General features: G+C 43.1%; 2 protein-coding genes across 3 annotated transcripts in view; one reads left to right on the top strand and one right to left on the bottom strand.

Moving 5' to 3' along the window:
- The window catches only part of LOC124619427 (programmed cell death protein 6), a 46,673-nt gene extending 45,419 nt beyond the window's left edge, over positions 1–1,254 (bottom strand). Inside the window, exon 1 of one of the 2 annotated variants that reach the window (XM_047145802.1) lies at positions 1,036–1,254. In XM_047145802.1, coding sequence (XP_047001758.1) covers positions 1,036–1,091 — 56 coding nt within the window. In that variant the 5' untranslated portion in view covers positions 1,092–1,254. Of the gene's footprint in view, positions 1–863; positions 987–1,035 lie in introns of those variants that run through there. The other variant, XM_047145801.1, reaches the window with a different exon arrangement.
- Positions 1,255–1,682: 428 nt separating this feature from the next.
- LOC124619611 (apoptosis-resistant E3 ubiquitin protein ligase 1) overlaps positions 1,683–21,550 on the top strand; it is a 656,004-nt gene continuing 636,136 nt past the window's right edge. The window contains exon 1 of the mRNA XM_047146114.1: positions 1,683–2,066. Within this exon, the coding sequence (XP_047002070.1) occupies positions 1,871–2,066 (196 nt within the window). The 5' untranslated portion in view covers positions 1,683–1,870. The remainder of the gene's footprint in view (positions 2,067–21,550) is intronic.

Below are 21,550 nucleotides of genomic sequence, written 5' to 3'. Positions count from 1 at the left end.
AATAGCATGGCCATAATATTAAAAAGTAGGAAAAAATTCTCTTAACGTGTCGACTATAAGTGCCCTAACCTTACTGCTCCGCATGTCAATGGAGAGTACTGCCCGAAAAGCTGAGTTTTGTTCACGGCATCTGTGTCCAATACTGATCACTGCAGTATGCACAGAACTTGTGGCAGAGAAAACTTATCAGTGATTGTCATCAAGTAAAGCTGCAAAAGTGTTTTTACTTGGCTGGCAAGGGCGATGCAGCAACAAAACTCCCCTCCCCCCCCCCCCCTTTGGAAGTTGTGTGGCACTTTTTTTCCCTTTGTTTACTTATGGCTGACAATACATCTTTTTTCGCTTTCCCTATGAACCTGAAAGTTGCATAAACTTTAGGAAATTATACTTCTACAAGCAAGGTTCTTAAATGACTAGTACGTGGGCATACTTAAATAATATTGTGACTAACTTGGAAACTTGGCTATACATACAACACAGTACGATACTGGATGTGATTCATGGGCAATCAAACAGTTAACATTCCAATAATAACAATACATTTGAAATTGTCAGACTTTTTAACTACTGACATGTTCAGAGTTTTGTAAGAGGTAGCTTACTGATGAACATGTTTTTTTTCACTATCTCATACATCTTTAACGACATGCAAACAATTACTACACGATGTACGAAGCGTCCACCGCAATATGAGAAATAAAAAGCGACAGTCATTTATATCAAAATTAGAACTTAGTTCTGGGCAGAACTTGTTTCTTTACATTACAATCACGCCCTCAGCCGCGATTATATGCTCTTATCCATTATAACAACAGAATTTGTAGTTCTTATAAGTACAAAAACAACTGCAAAATTGTCTGTACCTCCTGAAAGCTTCCCACAGGAATTCCCTACTAGGCATTTGTGAATTGAAGTAATACGCCATGGAAGGATCCTGTCACCAACGTACGTCGAGCTGTGACACTGACTCATCTATCACGTTTTCGTGAGGGAACTTACTGTCAAGGATAGCAGATAACACCTGCTGTTACGTACCTTTGAAAAATGTCCCACAGGAATTCACGACTGACCATCTGACCTGCGTACGCCATTATTTAACACAGTAGAGGTGCAAAATGCACACTGGGTTCCCGCTTAAGGGACGGTAATACACTGTTTACACACGCCTCTCCTTCACTGAACAACCATGAATATGAGAAAGTAGACAGTCCACGTAAACCTCTTTGCGACAACATAACCTTGAACGACAGTGTGTACACTACTGTGCAGAATCGACCCTCCTGAAATCGACCATACCCTGTTGACACTATCAGCGAGGGAATAACTAGTTTTGGCAACATATGGGTATCTAAAACTCATATCTTATTATTTTCCTTTCACTTTACATTATTTGAAGTAATTCTGACTAAAATCGTTTAAATTAGAAAAAATGATAATGACTATAAATATATCCGCACTTCTCATTGTACAGTGTGCTGAGATCAGTGAGACTTTTAACGAATAGAATATTTTGTAAATATAAAGTATATCTACATAGTTTTTTAATTATTCTGTTGATGAAGAACTTATTTATCTCTGTAGCTTAACATCGTTGACAGTCCGTGACTTCTCTCTCGGGTACCCATGTGTAAAGTCTTTGCTTATTTCACTCAGTATGCAACTGTCAAATAGAGATGGCAGCACTTTCACAGTACGCTGCAGCTGCTACGCTGATGCAAATCCCTGTCGTGAGGGGGAATAAAACAGTAGATTTGTTGCCGTGATCGCGAGCGAACTGTCGGCCTGCGTTGCTAGTAAGGTGCGCGTTCAAATGCCAGTGAAACGCCGGGTCGTGATGACTAGCGTCTGTTACCGCTGCGGTGACTGAAGTATGCAGCAAGGGCCCGGGCACGGGCCCTGGCCCATGGTGGTGGTGGGTCTGCTGCTGTGCCTCGCTTGTTCCCTTTCGCTCACGAAACTTTTAATGTGTGTGTTCGCTCAGGATGCCGCTAGTCACAGCAACGAAGCAGAACTGTGGTTGCACGAGAATCAGTTGCAACAGCATGCCGGTCTTTTCAGAGAGCGTGGTGAGTTCTACCCCACAAACGATTATAGCACAGCGATGCGCAAACCTTGTCTGTCTCGTCTCCTCCCTCCCCTCCTCCACCACCTGTATTCCATTTGTTCTGATGGGGTGGCGCGGGATTTGGATTGTGCAGGATGCCAGCAACGGAATTGTATGAACTGTGTGAGAATAAAGACTAAATCATTTGCAGTGCCTACCAGAATGGAACCAGTCCCATCAAGTAATTTGTTAATTTGTTCAAATATGTTGTTCCAGCAGTGTTCAGATTACCTTTTCCGTGGTGGTAATTACCGTGATAGCTCAGAATTCTACATCAATTTCATCAAGCGTTCATAGTTAGTATTTGGCCTCAGATGTCAGACAACATTTACGCTTATTACTTTTTAACATTGCCATTGAAGAAATTGTTTTAGTCGTCTAGAGATTAAAACTGAACTTTCAATAAGTATTGGAGGCCTCTCTTTTGCTGTTAAATTCGGGGTTATATAGTCTGTTCGATAACTAATTCTTATTTCAATAATTTATGCTCTTTGACTCAATTTAATGAACCTCCCAGTTTCACCCAGCTACTTCTCATGCATAAAATTATTCTTGTGCTATGTAGAATGTCTGGTTGTCACTCAGTATTCATTTTGCTGGTGACCCAGTCAGTTTCCCCCCTACAAATGTGATGAAGGCAAGCGTGTAAGGCAAGTACACAAAATGCAAGGACTGAAATATTTTCTTACGTCATCTTTTAAGGATCGACATTTATAGTATCAAGCTGACAAAGTAAATACTGCAATGCCTCCTATTTATCGTCAGAAATTTGCTACTCATGGGCAAACAGCAAGTTTTAAGTTACTGTGCTGGCCCTAAGATAATGTGTCAAAACGACTGCAATATCTTGGAAAGGAAATATGTGGTCCAATGAAAATAATAACGTGTTTTGGAATTAAGTCCGCGTTTTCTAAGCGTCTGATTTTTCTCTCTTTTTCCAAGTATAATTTACAGGGAAATGAGCAAACAACGTTTACTCTTTTAATACTAGGACCCAATTCGTTTATAAAACGACCCTTGGGTGACATTGCAAGCAAACCGCTGTCCATTCCTCAGCCAAAAGCCACAGACATAATGTTCTTGCAGTACCATTTCTTCTTCATGATTTCTCTCCACCTTTTTTGTTCTCGCCGAACTGGAGGTTATAACCAGATACAGCTGTGGCACAGTTAACACTTCCGTGCGAACGATAGCGTGACAAAATGGACTGTCTGGATTTGTCAGCGCAAAATTGATAGGCATTGTTGAACATTGTTGCATACGCTTACATCTCTGCAACTAACATCCATCGATGTTTATTTGTTGAAAGTGACGTCACGCATTAATGAAATATGTATCTTCTATATGAACAATGCCAGAAGGCCAGTTTCAATAGTAAAAATGAAATGTCATCCTTGAGGAACATCAGAAGTTTCTTATACGTTCCGTAGGAAACATGTCTGGGTCTTGATCAAGCTGCTCCTCCATAAAACTTCGAAATCGACCGAAGCCGTAAAGTTAACTAGAATGTAAAACAAATTCCCTTGATTGTTGTAGTGTGAATCGCTTCGCTAGCAGCTTTATCGGCAATTAGCGGTTTCACAAATTAGACTGATTTTTGCGGCTCGTATGCTTTACTCCACTAGGACGTAACAAGCTCAGTTTGATGTAGCTTTTCTTCTCGAATGTAATTGATAGTTTTAAATGAATGAAAATGAAGCCGATAGAGTTCCCGAAATTTTGGTAGTAGCCCGTGTATGCAGACGAAGAATATATGTTCATGCTGACAGAAAATCGGGTATGTCTGTGGGGTTAGCTGACATCGTTTCTGTTCTGTAAGCATATACATTTATCTGGACATATAACAGACCAGGGCTTGTCATCGATGTGAGAATCTGTAGCAAGAGTCTCCCTCCTTAATTCGAATTCGATAAACTGAATCGCGTGAAACAATTATTTATGGCTTATTATTTCTGTTGGTGTTCTTAAAAAAATGATTTTGACTATCCAAAAAAATGTACGACGGACTACGTATTCTGTGAAGCATGCGTCACCGGTTGTCGTATCTAGGATTACCGATATATGCAATCTCAAAGTGCCTGGCTGGTATAACCGATCACGGCAAACATTCAGTTATCCCGACGCCTTCAGACCCCCCCACCCAAAAAATAACGAAATAAAAAATCAGTCCATCCAACAGGCCTGACAATAGGTAGAGAACAGTTACTTTGTTTGGTACCAGGACACGTGGCATTTACTGTATCCCAGCATATTGTCATCTCGCTGTGAACCTGAATGAGCAAGAGTAATTGGGAAAGCGAGAATCTACACTGTGGCCAGTGTGCGCTTCTTGCGAGCAATGAGCACATGTCGTGCAAACAATCTACTACAGCTGATGAGCGAAGCGGAAGTACGATTGTATGAAGACCAGAGAGCTGGCCAAATTTTTGAAACCTATTAGTTATAATACTTACTTAGAGGATACTCATTCTAAAGTGCCCATTTATCGCACTTGGGCCTATGTAGTAACGGGCAAAGGAAGCAATTAGTACTATGGGTAAAAGTGCGAAAGGTTAGTTATTGACGTGCTTCGACAGTGAAATAGGTGCTTAAAACAACCTGTCACAGCCTCACGACACAGAAAGGCTATACCAAACCGTTAGGAAATAAAAACATGTGTTATGGAAGAGCAGAAATCGTTTAAAAAACTTAAACTGCACAGCAAAGACAGAGGCTCTGAGCATTATGGGACTTAACATCTGAGGCCATCACAGGACTGTCTTTTTAGGAAAAGAGCAGGAGGGAGAGTTATTGACGTTATGGTGCTATAGGACAACGAAGAAATTCACTGAAGCTGTAAAACGGCTGAGCAACGAAGCAGTTGTACAACATTCGCCTAAGAACAAGTAAAGCAGTATTTTGCATTAAGTAAAGGAAGGTTATTAAATAATTCATTACACATTCATAACTGTTAACTGAATATTTCGCAATATATTGCTTCTTGTGTTGTAAGAATGGATCATTGTTTCTGTCTATCCTTATAAATTAGTACCTTACTTAGTGTGGATGCGCAGAAAAAATTTGACTAATGGGTTTCAACAGTAAGCTTTTACACTGAGATTTATTTATTTAGCGTATGGCAGAGAGAAAAAACTTCGGAAGAGCTTACTATTGAAAGCCAATACTCAAATCGCATCCTTCTGCAGTAAAAACATATCGAGAACACACTGCCGCACTGTAATACCCTATGGCAGAATTATTAAGAAACAATTTAAGCCAAGATGTTTCGGCATAAACGTAAAAAGAAGTCGCAATAGTTGTCTTCAAAATGTCTGTTTTCTACAGCGCCTTTCGTTACGGAAGGAAACGGGTCATCCACATGGCGACATTCTAAGGTTCTCTTAACACTCGGCGGGTTAGATTCACGTAGTCAAACATTGCGCTGCAAGCAGGGCCGGTTCGTACGTCCTTCCCTGGCTGATATTAGCTACCTCTCCTTGGGTCCTTGGTAATCTCTGGAATTTTTAAGTTTTTAATGAAACCAGAAAGATCTGAACCTACTATATTGTTTTAGCTTCAATAAAAATGTACTGTCTATTAAACGGAGTGATGAGAATGAAAATACGAAATTACTGATAGTTTTTAGTTTGACAAATTAACTTTTAATTCTACAGCTTCACTTTTTGTTGTAAAAAAATTGCAACAGAAATACAACAAATTTCGAATTTTAAATTGACGTGTTAAATGTAAAACACTTTCAACAGTATCAGTGTGAAGAAAAGTGACAAGTAAGAAATTAATTTTAGAGAATTTGCCATGAAAGTATTACCGTAGACGGAAATGAATTCAAATGGTTCAAATGGCTCTGAGCACTATGGGACTTAACGTCTGAGATCATCAGTCTCCCAGAACTTAGAACTACTGAAATCTAACCAACCTAATGACATCACACACATCCATGCCCGAGGCAGGATTCGAACCTGCGGCCGTAGCAGTCCTGACTGAAGCGCCTAGAACCGCTCGTCTACTGTGGCCGGCAGAAATTAATACACCTGATCAGAATTTTTGCGTATGCCACCAAAAAGGAGAAAACACATTTGTTTGTGGTATGATAGAGAAATCAAGTAGCCAACATGATTTAGAGTGCTGATAACACCACTTCGAACTGACATTCCCATCCCTGAAATGGCTTCAGATGGAAAATATTTGTTACAGCTGTGAGCCACAGGATATTTTTATTTATTCATCTGATAACATTGAACTAAAGTTGTTTGTTATGCATAAAGGGTGGATCACAACAGCGGAAAATGACAGCTGTGACAGTACAAGGCAAAACGTCGTCCACACAGAAGTGCCGCACCACACCGCTAAAACCCAAGAAAATGGGCCGACGCATTCCGTGTGGACGGCACACCGCTTCGCAATGCGCATTTTCGAGCAACAAGGAACAAGTTCCTCACAGTGGAAACGGTTCGTTCGTTGTGCACTGTTTGGTCTGGGTTGTTGCTGCCGAGCCAGAATGAGACGGTAGTGCACAGATAGAATGTAAATTAACGTGCACGCCTCCTTTCTCAAAATGAATTTCGTGTGGAATCATCAGAAAAAAGAAAACTTTGTACACTACTGGCCATTAAAGTAGCTACACCACGAAGATGACGTGCTACAGACGCGAAATTTAACAGACAGGAAGAAGAAGCTGTGATATGCAAATGATTAGCTTTTCAGAGCATTCACAGGAGGCCGGCGCCAGTGGCGACACCTACAGCGTGCTGACACGAGGACAGTTTCCAACCGAATTCTCATACACAAACAGTTCACTGGCGTTGCCTGGTGAAACGTTGTTGTGATACCTCGTGTAAGGAGGAGAAATGCGTACCATCACGTTTCCGACGTTGATAAAGGTCGGATTGTAGCCTATCGCGATTGCGGTTTATCGTATCGCGACATTGCTGCTCGCGTTGATCGAGATCCAATGACTGTAAGCAGAATATGGAATCGGTGGGTTCAGGAGTGTAATACGGAACGCGGTGCTGGATCCCAACGGCCTCGTATCAGTCGACATGACAGGCATCTTATCCGCATTGCTGTAACGGATCGTGCAGCCACGTCTCGATCCCTGAGTCAACAGATGGTGGACGTTTGCAAGACAACAACCATCTGCACGAACAGTTCGACGACGGTTATAGAGCAGCATGGACTATCAGCTCGGCGACCATGGCTGCGGTTACCCTTGACACTGCATCACAGACAGGAGCGCCTGCGATGGTATACTCAACGACGAACCTGGGTCCACGAATGGCAAAACGTCATTTTTTCGGATGAATCCAGGTTCTGTTTACAGCATCGTGATGGTCGCATCCGTGTTTGGCGACATGGCGGTGAACGCAATTTCGAAGTGTGTATTCGTCATCGCCATAGTGGCGTATCACCCGGCGTGATGGTATGGGGTACCATTGGTTACACGTCTCGGTCACCTTTTGTTCGCATTGACGGCACTTTGAACAGTGGATGTTACATTTCAGATGTGTTACGAACCGTGGCTCTACCCTTCATTCGATCCCTGCGAAACCCTACATTTCAACAGGATAATGCACGACCGCATGTTGCAGGTCCTGTACGGGCCTTTCTGGATACAGAAAATGTTCGACTGCTGCCCTGGCCAGCACATTCTCCAGATCTCTCACCAAATGAAAACGTCTGATCAATGGTGGCCGAGCAACTGGCTCGTCACAATACGCCAGTCACTACTCTTGATGAAGTGTGGTATCGTGTTGAAGCAGAATGGGCAGCTGTAACTGTACACGCCATCCAAGCTCTGTTTGACTCAATGCCCAGGCGTATCAAGGCCGTTATTACGGCCTGAGGTGGTTGTTCTGGGTACTGATTTCTTAGGATCTGTGCACCCAAAATGCGTGAAAATTTAATCACATGACAGTTCTAGTATAATATATTTGTCCAATGAATACCTGTTTATCAAGTGCATTTCTTCCTGGTGTGGAAATTTTAATGGCAAGTAGTGTAGATGTGCACCGAAAACAAACCAACGGTGACTGTGGAATCTGAAATACACACTGAGGTGGTTAAGTCATGGGATAGCGATACGCACGTATACAGGTGGTGGTAGTATAGCGTACACAAGGTATAAAAGGGCAGTGCATTGGCGGAGCTGTCATTTGAAGTCTGATGACTAATATGAAAACGTTCCCCACATGATTATAGCCACGCGACGGGAATTAACAGTTTTTGTAAGCGGAATAGTAGATGGAATTACACGTAGAGGACATTCCATTTCGGAAATTGTTAGGGAATTAAATATTACGAGATTGACAGTGTCAATAGTGTGCCGAGAATACCAAATTTCAAGTGTTACCTCTCACCATGGACTACGTAGTGACCGACGGGCTTCAATTAACGACCCCGGCGTTTCCGTAGAGTTATTAGTACTAACAAACATGCAACACCGCGTGAAATAGTCGCTGAAATCGATGTAGGGCGGACGAAAGTATCCTTAGTACACTGTGGCGAAATTTGACGTTAATGGGCTATGGCAGCAGACTACCGACGTGAGTGCCTTAGCTATGAGCACGACGACGCATGCAGCGCCTTTCCTGTGCTCGTGGCTATAGCGGTTGGACCCTAGGTGACTGGAAAGCCGCGACCTCGTCAGATGAGAGCCGATTTCAGTTGGTAAGAACTGATGACAGCGTTAAAGTGTGGCGCAGACCCACGACACTTTCACAGTTGTGGACAGCTGTAGACACATCATGGTTCAATACTTCTGCAGGAGCTGCTGCACTTGCCGGGCAAAAGGAGGCCCGACACAATATTAGGAGGTATGCCATGGCTTTTGTCTCCGCAGTGTACGTAGAGGTTAATCATAATTAATAGTGAAAACTGACAGGTGCGAAAGTACACTGCAAAGCCTCGTCCACACGGGACTTGCCGCGTCACACTGCGCAAACCCAAGAAAATGCGTTGGGCGCAGCGCGACGTGTCCGGCAAACCGCTTCGCAATGCGCGTTGTACAGCAGCAACGAGGTGGTAGTTTAGGCCGGTATTACACCATCAAATTTCTTTGTCTAAGATTTGATCAAAGATGTGATCAAATATTCCGTCAAATATATTTGACAAAGATCTTTGACGTAGCGCTAGAAGGGGTATTACACCGTCATCCTATTTTTCGTCAAAGTTCAAGATGGCTGACAACAACAACAACAACAACTTGTTGTTAACCGCAGCAGTTGCATGTACCACAATTGCACTTTGTGCACATGCGGAAGAGCAGCAGGGGAAAAAGAAGATACGCACTTGGGTGAAGCCGTGGATTTTACGACACGATAAAAGCATTCAATAAAAGTTGTTACGTGATCTTGTAGTGGTGGACGTCAAGTCGTACATCAATTACTTAAGAATGGATGAGCATATATTTCAGTATGTGCTCAGTGAAGTGTATCCTCATATTACAAAGCACAATACTCACTTAAGAACTGCTATATCTGCAGAAGACAGGCTCACTGCAACACTCAGATTCCTTGCTACAGGAGAGGGTTAGGTCAGGTCAGGTCTCCAATCTTCTTAATCTATTTTTGTATTCAGGGTGCCTCACATTGTAAAGCGCCTCAACAACTTCATACATCTCTATTTTGTAGTTGTCGGTACACACCAATTGTATTTACCGGCAATGTTCATAAAAACACTAGAGATGACAGAACGCTGCAGCGATGCTAGAGCTCCACGTGGTAACGTGTCACATTGTAGTGAACAGAAGACAAGCAACTTCTTTGATCAAATCTACTGGGAGGTCCTAGATTTGATCAAATATCTGACGACATTTGACAAAGTTCCCTATTACAACATAAAATTTCTTTGACAAAGATATCGGACAAAGAAATTTGATAGTGTAATACCGGCCTTACCGACAGAAGGTGTGTTGATTAATTTGCATTCTATCTCAAATTGAATATCGTGTGGAACTTCATAGATCTGTACCGAAAACAACCGGATTTGTGGATTCTGAAACACAATGATTACCAAGTAAAATGTAAAGCTATGATGTTGACTGCTCGCTTGAGTACAATCCTGTTCAGTACAGTTCTGAACCACCGGCCTGCCAATCACTTCTGACTCTCTTATATTCACCATGTCAGATATATCCAGCACCCCTTAAGAGGAGGACATCATAAGAGATATGACCGACATTTAACGGATTTTTTTTTTTTTTTACTTTCGCGGGCTTTATACATCCGATTTTTTTAAAAAATTATCTTGTTCGTACACATGTTCCTGATGTATGTTTGCATTTGTACGAGGGTCACTCCAAAAGAAATGCACACCAATTTTTTAAATCCATCTTTTATTCTACATGTTTGAAAGTTTTACAGTGTGTAGATACATCCTTTAGGGCCAATATTTTCATTTCTCCACATAATTTCCATCCCTCTCAACTGCCTTACGCGATCTTGGTACCAACGCCTGTAAACCCGCACGGTAAAATTCTGGACCAACGTGTTGGAGCCACTGTTTGGCACCGTGCACAAGGTAGTCATCATCTCCAAACCTTGTTCCACGAAGAGAGTCTTTCAGTTTCCCAAAGAGATGATAGTCACTTGGAGCCAGGTCAGGACTGCAAGGTGGGTGTTTCAGTGTTGTCCATCCGAGTTTTGTATCGCTTCCATGGTTTTTTTGACTGACATGTGGCCGTGCATTGTCGTGAAACAGCAAAACAGCCTGCTTTTGCCGATGTGGTCGAACACGACTCAGTCGAGCTTGAAGTTTATTCAGTGTCCTCACATATACATCAAAATTTATGGTGGTTCCACTTGGCATGATGTCCACAAGCAAGAGTCCTACGGAATCAAAAAACACCGTAGCCATAACTTTTCCAGCAGAAGGTATGGTTTTGAATTTTATTTTTTCTTGAGTGAATTTGCATGGTGCCACTCCATTGATTGCATCTTCGTCTCTGGTGAAAAATGGAGCCACATTCCATCACCTGTCACAATTCTTCCAAAAATTCATCTCCACCATTCTCGTACTGTTCCAAAAGTTCGCTGCATACCGTTTTTCTTGTTTCTTTGTGAGCCACTGTCAACTTCCTGGGAACCCACGTGGCACAAACATTTTTCAACGCCAACACTTTCAGTATTCTGCAAACATTCCCTTCCCCTATCCCAACGTAGCGTGACAATTCGTTCACTCTGATGCGTCTGTCAGCAGTCACCAATTCGTTAACACTCTGCACATTGTCTGGAGTGTGCGCAGTACGAGGCCTGCCGCTGCGAAGACAATCCTCAATATTGCTGTGCCCGCTTTCATCACGTAACTTGCTTGCCCACCGACTTAGTGTACTGCGATCGATAGCAGCATCTCCATACACCTTTTTCAATCTCTTGTGGATGTTTCCCACTGTCTCGTTTTCATAGCACAGGAATTCTGTCAGCACGTTGCTTCTGACGAACGTCAAGTGTAGCAGCCATCTTCAAGACATGCTGTGACGGCGCCACTCATGGGGACAGGTTGAACTAAGTTTGAAAACAAGCGGAAAGGATATATCTACACACTGCAAAACTTTCACAGATGCAGAATGAAAACTATATTTTTACAAAAATAGTGTGCATTTCTTTTCGAGTGACCCTCGTATGTTTGCATTTTCAGCTCTTTTTAATAGTTAGCTTATTTTCGAGTATCAAAAAAGAATGTACGTCAGAACGAAATTTTTCACTCTGCAGTGGAGTGTGCGCTGATATGAAACTTCCTGGCAGATTAAAATTGTTTGCCGACCGAGACTCTAACTCGGGACCTCTCTGGCGGAAGTGAAGCTGTGAGGCGGGGCCGTGAGTCGTACTTGCGTAGCTCAGATGGTAGAGCACTTGCCGGCGAAAGGCAAAGGTTCCGAGTTAGAGTCTCGGTCCGGCACACAGTGTTAATTTGCCAAGAAGTTTCGAGAATATACAAGTTTTCGAGTGCTGGGCGAATTTTTTCTTACGCGAAAGATAGATCAAAGAATTTACATTAAATATATCTTGAAAATGGAATAATATGCAGCACTGCATTCGAAATGTTGACTGACTTTTGGCGAATCTGCTATCTGGAAGACAGAGTTTACTAGTGGAGTAAACGCTTCGAAAAGATGTCGAAGACGACGACCGCCGTGGACACACTAGCACATCTATTATTGACGACAGTGGGCAAGAAGTAAAGAAACCGATTATGGAAAATCGCTTAATCACCATAGAGAGGTTGCTGACTATGTCGACATATCCTTTAGCTCATGCCAGGCAATTTTTTTGGTGTTTTGGGCATGAGACGGATAGCAGCAAAGTTTGTTCCGAAATTGTTGAATTTCGACCGAAAACGACGTCGCGTAAACATCGCTCAGGTATTGTTGAATGAAGTCGACAGCTATCCAGAACTTCTACAGAAGCTTACAACAGGTGACGAATCATGGGTACAAAGGGATGATGTCGAAACCAAAAAATTTCGACGACTTCGATCACCGTTTTCTTCGATGAGAATTGGATGCTGCCTCTTGAGTTCCTGCCTTATGGTCGTACGGTCAGTAAGGAATTCCACCTGGAAGTTAAGTGCCGTTTGCTTGAAGCAGTCCGAAGAAACCAACCAGGCCCTGTGGCCTTGTGGAAATTGCATCAGGATCATGCTCCCTCTCACACCCCAATGCTTGTTCATGATTTTTTGGAAAAAACAAAATCGCTATGTTGCCTCAGCCAGCGTATTCGCCTGACATGGCCCTCTGCGACTTCTCACTATTCCCGACGCTGAAGAGAACCGTGAAGGGACGGCGTTTTGCCACCATTGATAGGATGATACGATAAATACAGCATCACTGAAGGAGCTGAACACCACAACTAAAAGTAAGTTCCAGAACTGCCTCCAAGATTGTAAAAAGTGCTGGCACAAATGTATTGTATTCGAGGGGGGTTACTTTGAAGGGGACAAAGTTGATATTGATGAATAAATATAGATACTTTAAGAACAACAAAAATTCCTGTTACTTTTTGCTCACGCTCGTATGCTTGCCTATCTTTACTGTGGCTCTCTCTACGAATATGTTACTAATCTCCACCCCCCCCCCCCACAAGTTATACTGTCAATAAAGGAAATTTGAAATAAAGACTACACTTTTTTCCTATGGATCGACAAGAGTCCTGCACTCTTCAGGAATAATCATTGACACACTTTGCTGTGAGATGGTACATCCAACTTCCAAAGGAATCCAAAAAACGCAGTTTTACTCCAGTTCTCTCTTTAGAACATACTGCATTTCTATAATTAGGGTCTTGTTTCTTTATTACTGGGTCAGTCAAATTGACCAAGTGTTCGAAGTCTTCCCGTGACGTACGATAAAAATGTTCGAACTTTCCATCACTTTTTTGGAGTCATCCAACTGCCGACTGGTTTGATGCAGCCCGCCACAAATTCCTCTCCTGTGCTAACCTCTTCATCTCGAAGTGGCACTTACACCCAACTTACTGTGTATATTGCAATCTCCCCCTACAATTTTTATCCTCTAAAGCTTCCTCTAGTACCATAGAAGTTATTCCTGGATGGCTTAACATGTCCTATCAACTTGTCCGCTCTTTTTGTTAGTGTTTTCCACATGTTACTCTCTTCGCCATTTCTGTAGAGAACTTCCTTATTTCCTGTCAGTCGACCTAAGTTTGAATATCCCCTTCTGTGAAATGAAATGATCGTATGGCACTGTTGGCCGGGAGGCCCCATGCGGGGAAGTTCGGCCGCCGTATTGCAAGTACTTTTTAATTGACGCCACATGATTAACACACAACACCCAGTCATCACGAGGCAGAGAAAAATCCCTGACCCCGCCGGGAATCGAACCCGTGACCCCGTGCGCTGGAAGCGAGAACGCTATCGCAGGACCACGAGCTGCGGACAATATCCTTCTATAGCACCATTTCTCAAACTCTTCGATTCTCTTCTTTTTCGGTTTCCGACAGTCCATGATTCACTTCCATACAATGCTGTGTTCCGAAATTTCTTCTTCAAATTAATGCCAATGTATGATATTGCTAGGTTTCTTTTGTCCAGGAATGCCCTGATAGTCTCCTTTTCATGTCGTCCTTGCTTCGTCCATCGTGTGCTGCTTTGCTTCCAACGTAGCAGAATTCCATCATATCATCTACTTCGTGGTCGTCAATTTCGATGATAACTTTCTCGTTAATCTTATTTCTGCTACTAATTTGTCTCGTCCTTGTTGCGTTTACTCTCAGTCCGTACCGTGTGTTCAGTAGACTGTTCATTCCATTCAGTATGTCCTGTAAGGTTTCCTCACTGTCATTGAGGATAGCACTGGTCATCATCGAATATTTATCATCGATAACCCGGAGATCATTACCGAAAGACCAATGGACCTAATGGGCTTCCATTTCATATTTACACAGATTATGTAAGAGAACTTGACCCTCTTCTAGAAGCAGTGTATTGTCAGTCTCTATAGGAGGGAAGCGATCATAATAACTGGAGAAAAAGCGCAGGTCATACTTGTCTACAAGATGGATCATTGAACAGACTCTCAACGCGGCTCACTTTGTTAGCCCACGAGACCCACAAAGTAGTAGACATAAGCGTCGAGGTAGGTGCCATGTTTCTTGACTTCTGGAAAGCTTTCTTTACATTTCCGCACTGTTGCCTAATGAAAAAGATACGAGCTTACGGAATATAAGACCAAGTATATACAGACTTCAAGAGTTTCTAGGAAGCAGAACACGGCATGCCATTCTGCAGAGAGAAAAGTCTTCAGACGTACAAGTAATTTTGCGTGTGCTCCAGGTGAGTGTTACTGGTCCATTAGTTTTCACAATACGAGGTCTATTCAAAAAATTCCGGAATTTTCTCAACAAAATTTTTCTGCGCTTACCTTTTACTTATTGTGCATGGTCTCCTTCGAAATACTTTCCTCCACAATTGATACACCGCGCCCAACGCCGTTTTCACTTCCGGGAGTAGTTTTGGTACGCCTCTTGCTGGATCGCACCAAGCGCCGTCTGCAATTTTTTTTTCTCATCTATCGCTCCAAATATTTGTCCTTTCAACGGGGTTTCCGACTTTGGAAATAAAAAAAGTCGGCAGGGGCCAGGTTGCAAGAACCCCTCGCTTCTAAACTGATACTGTTATTACTCAGCCGCGAGTCCGTAGAGGGTGGTATATGTGACGTACAGTATAACTGGCCAGCATTTCCACCTGAAATTTGCGAGTATAAGTCGGACCTTCCTTGATCCGCCTTGGTGGGTCGTGTCGTCGGATTTCCTCCTACCTGTGCGCGGTGCAGCTCTCGTAAATGTCGTCCCATGCAGATTCTTCATTGGCGCATTGGCTGTCTCTGTCGGTGGAAGCTAATTATCTGAAATTGCTGTCGGTCAACTTTGGGGTATCTATTTGCTCGAAATTAACATTCAGAATGCCGTAATATCACTTTTATTCCTATTAGATCAATAATGAAACACTCATGTCACAAACGACTCGTAACAGAGAGCATGGCTACCATCGAACAAGACAGGAAGAGCTCTTAACGCAGACTGGCGACTTTGGCGCGCAGTCCGTATCTCTTACTACTTTCGTCATATTTCGTAGATTTCCGATCAACTTCGTACTTGCTAAGATATGCATTTGTTAATCAACGGGTGTGAATTTTAACGAGGCAAAATTATAATAAATAGTTTTAAACATCCAGAGGCTGCTCCTAGTATTCATGTTGTCATAAATGACCTTAATTATTAAATATAAATAAACAAAATCGGTGACTTTGGCGCAAAGATGGCGGTACTTCCCGTCATGTATATTTCCCAGGCTAACACTTGTTGCTACGGTGCAGCGCCGAGCCCCACCCCACTACGCGCTTCGTCACCTAGCCAGCCAGCGTGGGAAATGCTCTCCTATTCGTCGCCTGCTACGGACTACAGCACTTCCTAACCATAGTGAATACATCAGTGAGTGACAAAAATTTATTAAAACTGGTACAAATGTCTTCCTCACGTAAGAGGCATCTTACAAGGTCTGGAGAGTAGGGAGGAGGAGGCAGCACAATGATTTCGTTTTTGGTGCAATAGTAACGCACCAAGAGGAACGAATGTGCAGATGCGTAATCGTGATGCAAGAGCCACGAATTGTCTCGCCATGTTTCTGGCCGTATCCTGCTCACATTTTCTCGCAGGCGTCCCGATAATACCACCGATTAATGGTTTGTCCCTGTGGCACGAATTCATGATGAACTAATCCTTAAAAGCCAATGAAACCTCTCACCATGGCTTTGACATTTGACCTGAACCGACGAAATTTTTTTGGTCGTGCAGAAACTTTCCTGACCCACTGTGAAGATTGAACCTTGGTCTCAACATCATAACCGTAGACCCCCGTCTCATCACCAGTTATGATTCTCTTAAGGAACGTCTCATTGTCATTTACGCGATCCAAAAGCTCTTCACAGATTGCAAAGCTAAGGTCTTTCTGGTCTTGACTAATGAACTGTGGGACCAACCCTGGTGGCAATACGATGCCTTCCAAGATGCTGTGTCAGGATTTCATGATATGATCCAACTAAAATGTTATATTCTTCTGAAATCCCTCGGACAGTCAGTCTTCGATTGGCGCATACAATTTCGTTGACGTTCCTGACATGAGTGTCATCGGTAGACGCGAAGAGCGTCCTGAACGAGTGTCATCTTTAACTTCCTTCCGGCCATTTTTAAACCGTGTGAACCTTTCGTAACACCGAGTACGGCTTAAGCACGCATCACCGTAGGTTTACTGCATCTTTTGGTGTGTGTGTCTGTAACGGTTTTCTTGATTTTCACGCAAAATTTAATGCAGATTCGTTGCTCCTCTAATTGTACCATCTCGAAATTCGCAGACTGTGTGACACAACGTTCTGTTCAATCCAGCACTGAAAAATAACAAACTGACATACAAGAGTGAAACTACCGCCAATTACAAATTACACACAGGCGTGTGCAGCGATACCAACCGCATTATGCTCCAACACACCATTGGCGTGAAATTACGAATGTTCCGGAATTTTTTGAACAGACCTCGTATAGACACACATCAAAAAGTTTTGCACACCTTGGTTCCGAGTGTCCCGGAACCTGTACAGAAAACTGGAATGGACATAAACATAAACACCATTTCCGCCCTTTTTATTGCTCATGAAAACCACACATGCATTTTGTTCTACCATACAGTGAGACCTTCAGAGGTGGTGGTCCATATTGCTGTGTACATTGGTACCTCTAACAAACGGTAGCACGTCCTCTTGCGTTGATGCATGATTGTATTCGTCGTGGAATACTATACACAAGTTCATCAAGGCACTGTTGGTCCAGATAGTCCCACTCCTCAACGGCGATGCGGCGTAGATCCCTCAGAGTGGCTGACGGGTCATGTCGTCCATAAACCGCCATTTTCAATCAACCCCAGGCTTGTTCGATAAGGTTCATGTCTGGAGAACATGCTGGCCATTCTGGTCGAGCGATGTCGTTATCCTGAAGGCAGTCATCCACAAGATGTGCACGATGTGGGCGCGAATTGTCGTCCATGGAGACAAATGCCTCGTCAATATGCTGCCGATATAGTTGCACTATCGGTTGGAGGATGGCATTCACGTATCGTACAGCCATTACGGCGCCTTCCATGACCACCAGAGGCGTACGGCGGCCCCACATAATGCCACCCCAAAACAGCACGGAACCTCCACTTTGCTGCACTCGCTCGACAGTGTGTCTAAGACGTTCAGCCTGACCGGGTTACATCCAAACGGGTCTCCGACGATTGTCTTCTTGAAGGCATATGCGACACTCATCGGTGAAGAGAACGTGATGCCAATTCTGAGCGGTCCATTCGGCTTGTTGTTGGGCCCATCTGTACCACGTTGCATGGTGTAATGGTTGCAAAGATGTATCTCGCCATGGACGTCGGGAGTGAAGTTTCGCAACATGCAACCTATTGCGCACGACGTCCTGTGACTGCACGAAAAGCAATATTCAACATGGTGGCGTTGCTGTCAGGGGTCCTCCGAGCCATAATCCGTAGATAGCCGGCATCCACTGCAGTTGTAGTCCTTGGGCGTCCTGAGCGAGGCATGTCATCGGCAGTTTCTGTCCCTCTGTATCTCCTCCATGTCCGAACGACATCGCTTTGGTTCATTCCGAGACGCCTAGACACTTCCCTTGTTGAGAGCCCTTCCTGGCACCAAGTAACAATGCGGACGCGATCGAACCGCGGTATTGACCGCTAGGCATTGTTGAACTGCAGACAACACGAGCCGTGTACCTCCTTCCGGGTGGAATGACTGGAACTGATCGGCTGTCGGACCCCCTCCGTCTAATAGGCGCTGCTCATGCATTGTTGTTTACATCTTTGGGCGGGTTTAGTTTAGTGACATCTCTGAACAGTCAAAGGAACTGTGTCCGTGATACAATATCCACAGTGAACGTCTATCTTCAGGAGTTCTGGGAACCGGAATGATGCAAAACGTTTTTTGATGTGTGTATAAATGACCTAGCAGATAACGTCGGAAATTCTATGAAGTTTTCGCAGATGGTGCCGTTGTATACAGACGCTATTAAGTTGTAACAAAACGCAAGACGACTTGCAGAGGATCAACGCTTGGTGCAGGGAATGTCAATTGACCCTCGCCATAAACAAACCTGTGACCATTTGTGCTGCCGTTTTCTCTATACGCTCAATATCACACGTCAGTCCTATTTGATAAGAGTCCCACACACTTGAGCAGTATTTTAGAACCGCTCTCACGAGTGATTTGTAAGCAATCTCCATTGTAGATTGACTGCACTTCCCCAGTATTCTACAAATAAACCGAAGTTTACACACGATTGAGCCTATGTGAACATTCCATTTCATATCCCTACAAAGTGTTACACTTAAGTATTTGTATGGCTTGGACGATTCTAGTAGTGACTCGTTGATATTATAGTCATAGGATACTCTATTTTTTCGTTTTGTGAAGTGCAAAATTTTACATTTTTGAACATTTATAGCAAGTTGTCAATCTACGCACCACTTTGAAATCTTATCAAGATCTAACTGAATATATATGCAGCTTCTTTCAGACAGCATTTCATTACAGATAACTGCATCATCTGCAGAAAGACTAAGGTTACTATTAATATTGTCTGCAAGGTCATTAATATACAATATGAACAGCAAGGGTCCCAACACACTTCCCTGGGGCACAACCGAAGTTACTTCTCATCTGACGTTAACTCTCCATCCATGATAAGATGCTGCGTCCTCCCAACCAAAAAGTCCTCTATCCAGTCAGAAATTTCACTTGATACCCCCACATGATCGTACTTTTGACAATAAGCGTAGGTGTGTTATTGATTCAAATGCTTTCCAGAAATATAGGCCCTATACTGTATCTGCCTGCCTGCCTGCCCTGATCCAAAGCCTTCAGTATGTCATGTGAGAAAAGTGCGAATTGTGTCCCACGTGATCGATGGTTTCAGAATCCATGCTGACTGGCATGGAGAAGAGCATTCTGTTCAAGATACCTCATTATGTTTGAGTTCAGAATATGTTGTAAAATTCTACAACAAATCGGTCATGGATATTGGATGGTAGTTTTGTTGATCACTTCTGCCACCCTTCTTGTAGACGGGTGTGACCTGTGCTTTTTTTCCAAGAACTTGGCAAAGTATTTTTTTTTCTTCAATGAATTTAACAGAGATTATAGTTAGAAGAGGAGTAACTGAGCCGCAAAATTCAGTGTAGAACCTGACAGGGATTTCATCGGGCCCTGCGGCTTTATTCGACTTTAAAGATTTCAGCTGTTTCTCAACACCACAGACACTAATGCTTATTTTGAGGATTAAATTGCGGCAGTTTATAACACTCACTTGCTGTGATACAAACTACTGTTATCCTCTTGAGGATTTTTAATTTTGACCGTGTGTTTGTCTAATGGATAAAGGGTATAGGACCACCATAAATAGCGGTGGAAGCATGTTACACATCATCCATTGCTGTCCGTCTTGATCACACAATCTATTAAGGAACAAGTCCCGTCTTTCGTAATGTCCATGGGACCACCATAAAGAGCGGTGACATCAGTTTAATTATTGTCTTTGAATAAAAGTATCATTACTGTTTGAATCGTTGTCTTTCTTCTCATTGCCGTCTGTACTATACTGTAGCAGTTCGCTCTATGTACTTTCAAAGTTCCATCGAGCTATGTTTCTTGGCAGTGATACAACATTTGAAATTTGCTTTCGTCCTTAAGCTTAGCACACCAGTTTAATTCATACAGTGCACGATGCTATTACTGTCCAAACGGCTATCAAGTGATAGACATTACTGAAGAAGACTCCATTGAGTTACATATGTTTCATATTCTGTATATATTGTAAAGAAAAGTGATGTTTCATTCATTTACTCAATGTTTGTCTGCTGCAGTCTGCAAGCAGGTGAAATGAAATTTCTCAGAGCAGTTAAGGGAAAACAAGAATGGACAGAGTAAGAAATGTAGAGATTAGAAAGGACCTTAACCAACAAAGTACGAGAGAAGAAATTGAAAAAAAGAGATTAAGATGGTATGGGCAAGTTAAGAGGATGCATCGGCGGAGACTTACCAAAATTATGGAAGAACCAAAGATGGATGGGAAAAGACCTAGAAGGTGCCCAAGAACACGGTGGAAAATGGGAGTGAGAATATCTGTGGAAATGAGAGGTGTGGCCTGGCAGCAAGTGGAAGAAGAAAAGTGGTGGGAGGACGGAGCCAAATGGAGAGGACTCGTCAGCACCCAGACCCGGCAGTAGCTGGAGCAGGATCCGGATATGGATAGACTTGATGTTTGTAGTGTTCATAGCTAGCCAGCCAATTTGCACCAAGTACAGACGTCGGTGTGCACTGCTAATGATATACACCATTTCTACTAATTTGAACTTAGTTACTTTCTCAGTATTGAGGCGAGGCAGCCGTTTGTGCCTTACACCGGCCCTGACAGCTTGAGTGTAAAACACGGGGTTCACGATGAATATATGCCAAGATATGCGATCGCCTAACAATGCGTTTTGTACACACATGTATCTTCAAATACGCTTTAGATCTGCTCATTCAGTATTCATTGAGTAATGAATGACCCTTCTGTCACTGCTTCCGCACAGAAGCAGAATAAGCTTAATGCAGCTTGGTTCAAATGGCTCTGAGCACTATGGGACTTAACATCTGAGGTCATCAGTCCGCTAGAACTTAGAACTACTTAAACCTAACTAACCTAAGGACATCACACACATCCATGTCCGAGGCAGGATTCGAACCTGCGACCGTAGAAGTCGCGCGGTTCCGGACTGAAGCTCCTAGTACCACTCGGCCACAGCGACTGGCTTAATGCAGCTTTCTCCTAGAATTTAATTGTGTGGTGGGGCAGGTGATTTTTGTTGACATGCGTTCTTTTTTTGCGACCTATGCGATCT

Source organism: Schistocerca americana, chromosome 6 (assembly GCF_021461395.2).
Source record: "Schistocerca americana isolate TAMUIC-IGC-003095 chromosome 6, iqSchAmer2.1, whole genome shotgun sequence".
Lineage (NCBI taxonomy): Eukaryota > Metazoa > Arthropoda > Insecta > Orthoptera > Acrididae > Schistocerca > Schistocerca americana.
Note: the sequence above shows the minus strand (reverse complement) of the source record. Positions and strands in the feature narration are given on the sequence as shown.